The following is a 7,764-nucleotide window of genomic DNA, read 5'->3' on the forward strand; positions in this document are numbered from 1 at the left end:
CGCCTACAATAATAACTTTATCTGATTTAAGAACTAAACTGGATAAAAACTCTGAGAATTCAGATACAAATTCAGAATACGGGCCAGGAGCACGGTACACTGTAACAAATAAAAGTGGCTGTGAGGTTTTCCAGGTCGGATGTAAAAGACTAAGAACGAGGCTTTCAAATGAATTATAATCTAGTTTAGGTTTAGGGCTGATTAACAGGCTAGAGTTAAAAATGGCTGCAACTCCCCCTCCTCGGCCGCTGCCTCGAGGAATGTGGGTATTATTATGACTGGGAGGAGTGGACTCATTTAGACTGACATATTCATCTTGACACAGCCAGGTTTCAGTGAGACTGAGTAAATCAATATGATTATCTGATATTAATTTGTTTACTAACACTGCTTTAGACGATAGAGACCTGATATTTAACAGTCCGCATTTAATTCTCCTGTTTTGTCTTTCTGTCACAGAAGAGGTTTTAATTTTTATGAGGTTGTTATGCACAACTCCTCTTTGTTTAATTTTAGATTTAAATAATTTAGGCGGTCGGGGGACAGACACCGTTTGTATAAAACTATGAAAACTATGGCTGGGTAACTGAACCAGAAGCTCAGAGAGGCGTATAGGACTGCGACTCTGAGTCCCGGTCTCAACTCTGGGTTGTCAGGGGTTTAAATTACTAATAAACTTTGCCAGGTTCCTAGAAATGAGAGCAGCTCCATCCAAAGTGGGATGAATGCCGTCTCTCCTAATAAGACCAGGTTTTCCCCAGAAAGTTTGCCAATTATTAACGAAACCCACATCGTTTGCTGGACACCACTTGGACAGCCAGCGATTAAATGATGACATGCGGCTAAACATGTCATCACTGGTCAGATTTGGGAGGGGTCCAGAGAAAACTACGGAGTCCAACATCATTTTTGCATATTCACACACCGAGGCAATATTAATTTTAGTGACCTCCGATTGGCGTAAGCGGGTGTCATTGACGCCGACGTGAATAACAATCTTACTGAATCTACATTTAGCTTTAGCCAGCAGTTTTAGATTAGATTCAATGTCGCCCGCTCTGGCCCCAGGGATACATTTGACTATGGCCGCTGGTGTTGCTAACTTCACGTTTCTCAGAATAGAGCTGCCAATAACCAGAGTTTTATCCTCAGTGGGTGTGTCGCTGAGTGGGGAAAAGCGGTTGGAAACGTGAACAGGCTGGTGGTGAGCCGTGGGCTTCGGCTTGGAGCTGTGCTTCTGGCGGGCAACGAACCCAACCTCCCGGCTGAACGGGAGTTACCGGAGGACAGTTAGCAGAGGCTAAGGCTATGCTATGTGGCTCCGCACCGGCTACAGGGGGCTGGCTAACTACCGCAGCTGCTGAATGGTTTTCCATGGTGCGGAGCCGCGCTTCTAATTCACTAAGCCTCACCTCCAACGCAGCAAATAAGCTACACTTGTTACAATTACCACTGTCGCTAAAGGAGGCAGAGGCATAACTGAACATTTGGCACACCGAGCAAGAAAGAGCAGAGGGAGAAGCCATCGCTAACTTTAAAGCTAATGTAGCTACCAAGGCTAGTAACGTGCAAACAACAGCTAAGAGATTAGCGAGAAAGTCGTAGAAAGGAGAGCTATAAGTGCTTAAACAGAACCAGTGTGGGTTTAGACTTGAAGTAGACGTTAAAGCAACGTTAAAGCAACTGAAGTGAGAAAACAGGCTACTAGAATTCACCAGAGCAGTACAGAGACGCTGTCACAGAAACACCGGAAATGACACAACTCGCTTACCGCAATACGTCAGCACGTCAGGCACCACCTTTGGTTTAAGCCATATGCATGTAATTGTAACGGCTGCTGTAGGAGAGAGGAATAACGTCGTGGGAGAGACAAAAACTGAGTAAAAAAACACCCTGAATATGTTTAGAACTACAAATGAACCTTCTTTCAGTGATTTATATTAGACAAAGATCTGTAAACCAGGTTGGCGGTTCTGCGCATGCGCGATTCACTTGCAGTCTGGACGTGGAGGGGTTAACATCTCCTGCTCTGACTGCTGCTGGGAGGGAGGACTGGGCCGTCTGTGAGTGAGTGCTCTCTCTCTCTCTCTCTCTCTCTCTCTCTCTCTCTCGATTTGGGGCGAGAGAGGAGCCCACGGCAGCATCCGCTGCTCGTTGAGAAGAATAAGAATGATGCGTGCTCTCACAACAGAGTCTCCAGAAGTCTTCAATAACATCAGAAAAAGTTGCTAGATTTATTCGCTTAAATATAGCGACAAAGTCGCTAAGTTGCAACACTGGTGGTTACATTTGGCAAAAGCACATGGTTATTTTTAGCTAACAAAAGTACATGGTTGTTTAGCTAACAAAAGGACGTGGTTACATTTAGCTAACAAGAGCACGTCAGAGTGAGACCAGCTGAGTTGTCAGAGCAGAAATAATAAAAATAAAAACTTTATTTGCCGAGCACTTTTCAAGCCAACAGCACAAAGTGCTTCCACAAATGAAGAAAATAGTGAACAATGGTAAACACATAAAAACATAAACACAAACAAAATAACTCAATCAGACCTCAGCTCAGCAGCAACTCCGTGACTGTTTTTATTCTGTAACAGGAAGTTGTTTCTCAGCATTTTGACCTGTCAGAGGACGGTGAAGATGGACAGTGACAAAACTGTCAACATGTCCAGTGGACCTTGGTAAAATGTCCGTCCGTCCGTCCGTCCGTCCGTCCTATTGAGAGCCGAGAGACGGTAGAGAAGACAGAGAGGGACAGAGACAGTCGCTGTGTCGTTTTTTAATGTCCTGTAATCTACTGTGTTCATGTATGGAGACAGATCAGGGTCAATATTGTCTGTGTTAATGTTTAATCTGTAAATATAAACAATTTCCACTGATACAGAAAAAAAACACAAATTTAGCAAAAAATAAATCAGATCTGTAAATAACCACATTCCACAATCTGAAATGTTGCGATATAAAAAAAAATCAAATTTAAAGTTATAGACGCAGCAACAGTGACGTTACTTTGACTAGTTGATGTTCAACAGTTTAATTGGGATTTAACTGAAATTAAACGAGAGTTAAATGTAAATAACAACATTTACATCAGTTTCAGCCAATGAAATTCCTCCACCGGCACTTCTAGTAACTGTTGCCTCTATATGGAGGCAGATTTGTGTCAATATTATTTGAGGGTTTTTTTTTTTTTTTTTAAATACTATATAGTATTGGTAAATATGATTTTAAAGCATAAACTATTTTGCTAATATAAAAACATCTGCAAATACAAATTCCACAAATTAAAACACTCGGTGAACATATCTTAGTAATTTACAAATATCTGAAAAACATTTGTGAATATCTTCTTAACATTTACAACAGATAGTGGTAAATACAGCTTTTATTTGTCAGTCTTAATTTTACACTTGTGGATTTGTGTTTTGCCCACAGAGTATTTAATTTATTATTATTATTATTATTGGACAGTGTTTGTGTATTAGTAGATCTCTTATTTATAAAAAAATTTTTTGTGAGTTTACAGATTTCATTTTTTTTTATTAGTGGAAGTACTTTTATATTTACATAAGACACATTAACGTGTGGTTGATCTAATGACACAGGTAATATTGACACTAATCTGTCTCCGTACATGCTCAGAAACCATAGCCAAAGCCTGAAGTGGCACATCAACGGAAATGTTTATTAATGTGATCATAAATAATAATAATAATAATAATAATAATAATAATAATAAATATATCAACAGGTAAATAAATATAAAACACACAGACTTTATGAAAATAAACATAAGATAAAGACCCTCAGTTAGCTCGTGTCATTAGCATGACAAGCTAAAGGACTAAAAAGACAGACAGACAGAGAGACTTCAGTTACAGTAAAATAAAAGACAAGCTCATCAGGTCGTCAGTTCAGTGATGTTTACGAGCTACAGAGGCTTAGAGGGTGACATATGACATTAAAATCCGACTCACGTCTTCACATTCTAACAACAACCTTCTGTTTTTAACTTCCAGCAGAGAACGATGTGTTCAGGGAACAGGGTAACGTGTTCAGGGAACAGAGTGACATGTTCAGGGAACAGAGTGTTTTTTAATCAGAAATAATATTAAATATTATTAAAATACTATAACACTGGAGAAGGGGGAGGGATTCAAGGTGACAAAAAGAAAAAATGTAAGGGAACAAATCATTCATTATTGAGAAAAAAACTTAACTTTTAGGGAACCAATTACTTGATATTCTTTGTCGCCTAAGGAACATGTTTTTCATTTAGGGAAAATCATAGGAATAATAATTTGTAACACAAATATTTAATCTGAGGGAACAAATTACTTATTAAAGAGAAAATAATAGATTTGAGGGAACTACTTGGCAGTTTGATGGAACCAATCACTTGATAATAAATGTTAGTTTAGGGACTTAACTTGTTTTTCATTTAAGGTAAAAAAAGGGATAATAATTTGACACATTTTTTTAACTTGAGGGAACAGATTACCACTTTTGGGAGAACTAATTACCACTTTGATGGAACTAGTCACTTTTTACCATTAGTCACTTAAGGGAACATGTTCTTTGTTTAAAGGGAAAAAACAGGGCTTATATATTTGACACACAAATGTTTTACTTGGGGAAAAAAATCATGAATTAAAGAGAAAAAAGTTGTGGGAACTACTTACCAGTTTGATGGTACCAATATTTTAAACGATTAGTCAGTTATGGCAAAGTGTTTTAGACTGCAGGGAAAAAACAGGAATTATAATTTGACACACGTGTTTTACTCGTGGGAACAAATCACGAATTAAAGAGGAAAAAAAACATTTGAGGGAACTAATCACTTTATAACATTGGTCAGTTGAGGGAACGGGTTGTTTTTACTTTAGCGAGAAACAGGAAATATTATTTGACACATGAATGTTTAACTTGAGGGAACAAATTCACACTGTGAAGGAACATTTTGGCATTGTTAAGTGAAGTTTAAGAAAATGAATATTCTAAACAAAAAAAAAACCTGAGAGAACAAATTACCAACTTGAGGGAACAAATTTGTCCTATGAGTGATAAAAATATGAATTTGAAAATGTGAAATCTGTAGCACAGTGTAAACTGTCAGTTTGAATCAGTTGGTACATTAAGAATCTGAAAAAGAAAAATGGGAACTGGAGGGCAGTTTGAGGGAACTAATGGAGGGAACATCGACCAATCATCACCCAGGGTTTGGTGATGTCTTGACAGAGGACACGTCGGGTTTGTTCGCATGAAAAGTATCAGTAACAGTTTTTAATATTAAAAATTAATTTTAATTTACTGACACTTCTTGACTTCTGTAGATTTGACAACCAGACGTTAAAAACAGGAACGTGGAGAATAACAAAAACTTTTTTAACGTCAGCTTGTAACGTGACGGGCCAAAAGTTTGTTCACATCTTTGCGTAAACCTGTCGACCTCTGACCTACCACTCTGATGACGCCATCAACACGAGACCAGCCGCACACATTCACAAACACACACACATACACACAAACGAACTCACATATCAACGTACAGAAACAGATGAACGTCACGTGAAACTATCGTTTGAGATTAACGTCAGAACTCTGAAGAGAAAAGGCCAATATTTTCAGATTATTTTAATTACTAAATGTAATCTGAAAAAAATACTAAATTTTTTACACCTTTTCATCAAAACTCAACGTTTTCTGATATTTCCTTTTTCTTTTTTTCTTTTGTTAACGTTAATTTCTAATTTACATTCAACCACTCCAAAATAATCTGAATTTAATCTCAGGATTTTTTTTACAACCTCAGAATAAAAATGTCAACATTGGGGTCGGATCTATTCTCATGATTATGACTTTTTTCTTTCTCAGAACTGTGAGAATAAAAAACAAAATTGTGCTTAATCTAATAATTCTAACTTTTGCCTCAGAATTTTTGATTTTCTTTTAATAAAATCTTTAAACTTTAATTTTTAAAATACTGATTTTATATATATATATATATATATATATATATATATATATATATATATATATACACACACACAGAGATATATATATAGAGATACAGACATATAGATATATATATATATATATATATATACATATACATACATATATATATATACATATACATCTATATATACATATACATATATATATATATATATATATATATATATACATATATATATATATATATATATATATATATATATATATATATATATATATATATACATATATATATATACATATATATATATATATATATATATATATATATATATATATATATATATATATATATATATGCATACATACGTACACACACAATCAATCAAACTTAACTTTTTTTTAATCCTCAGAATTCAAACTTTAAACTCAGAATTATATATTTATCTGCTAATTTATAAAGACATGAAAGTTTTCTCCTCGTATAATAATCGTTAATATTTCAGAGTTCTGACGTTATAATCTCAGAGGTAATATTTTAATCCATATGTGGCACTAATCGTCCTCCGTACATCTCTCCTACAAGGACAAAGGAAACAGTTCAGAGATCGAAGGTAATAAATAAGTTAAAAACAGGTGATGACGGGACGTGACGTTGGCAAACAGCACTGTGGCGAGCAACATGGCACATTAACGCTCCATAAACGGACCAATCACTGAGCAGCGTTGGGATGGCTGCATCTGATTGGTCAGTCCAGTCAGGCTCCGCACGCTGTTATTTAATGTTCTTCAGCAGCGACGTGCGAGCGTTCACCACCGCCTTGAAGGCGTCCTCACTGCCGGGGGCCACGCACTTGTCCGGGTGCAGCAGAACCGCCAACTTCCTGTACGCCTTGTTCACCTCCTCCCTGGAAACACACAGGAAGTGGGAACCAACATTAGACTGAAGACAGGAAATAAACATCCACCAGGTCATCCACTTCCTGTACACCTTGTTCACTTCCTTGGAATCAAACAGGAAGTGGGAACCAACATTAGACTGACGACAGGAAATAAACATCCACCAGGTCATCAACTTCCTGTACGTCTTGTTCACTTCCTTGGAAACAAACAGGAAGTGGGAACCAATAGGTTCGTTCGAGATGACTTTATCCCGACTTGCTCTGACGTATTACAAAAGTGGACGGCGATAAAACCGCAAGAGCGAGGCGGCTGCAGTTTTTAGAGCCAGGCGCTGCAGCTGCTCTCCACCGACTGCACCGCCTGGCTCTCACCTGATCGAACAGCTGATTGGTTCAGATGTCGACTCAACAAGATGACGTTTCAGATAAACTACTCATATGTGTCGAATTTTAGAGATTAAGATTGTATTTGTCTGATCTGAAGGTTTATTGTGTGAACAGAAACATGTTGTGTGACTGATGGTGAAGTTTAGTCGTCACAGACTGAACACATTCATCATAAACTACACAGAGTCTACTGTGTATTAACACTGGACGCTTTAATTATTGAAGTATTTAGCAGCACAGAGACTGGTGGTCAGTGGGATGTGAGGACTCTTAAACTAACATGTGTACAGATGTGAAGCCCTGACTGTGTCTGACTGAGCCTTAATGAAAGCTGTTGTCGAGAACTCAACATCATGTTTTCTCCTGATTAGACTGAGACCAACAAACAACATCATCATCATCATCATCATCATCATCATCATGTTGTGGTGTGTTGGGGCTGAGCGTGCAGTGTTTCCCAGCACGCAGTGAGACAGAGTGTTTAAATGACACAGTGAGGAATGTTTGTATACGTCACAGT

The 7,764-nt window shown here is 37.4% G+C and overlaps 1 protein-coding gene across 1 annotated transcript in view; it reads right to left on the bottom strand.

The window, feature by feature from the left end:
• Positions 1-6,338: 6,338 nt before the first annotated feature.
• The window catches only part of dnajc27 (DnaJ (Hsp40) homolog, subfamily C, member 27), an 11,316-nt gene continuing 9,890 nt past the window's right edge, over positions 6,339-7,764 (bottom strand). Inside the window, exon 7 of the mRNA XM_049570609.1 lies at positions 6,339-6,863. Within this exon, the coding sequence (XP_049426566.1) occupies positions 6,731-6,863 (133 nt within the window). The 3' untranslated portion in view covers positions 6,339-6,730. The remainder of the gene's footprint in view (positions 6,864-7,764) is intronic.

Source organism: Epinephelus fuscoguttatus, linkage group LG24 (genome assembly GCF_011397635.1).
Source record: "Epinephelus fuscoguttatus linkage group LG24, E.fuscoguttatus.final_Chr_v1".
Taxonomy (NCBI): Eukaryota; Metazoa; Chordata; class Actinopteri; order Perciformes; family Serranidae; genus Epinephelus; species Epinephelus fuscoguttatus.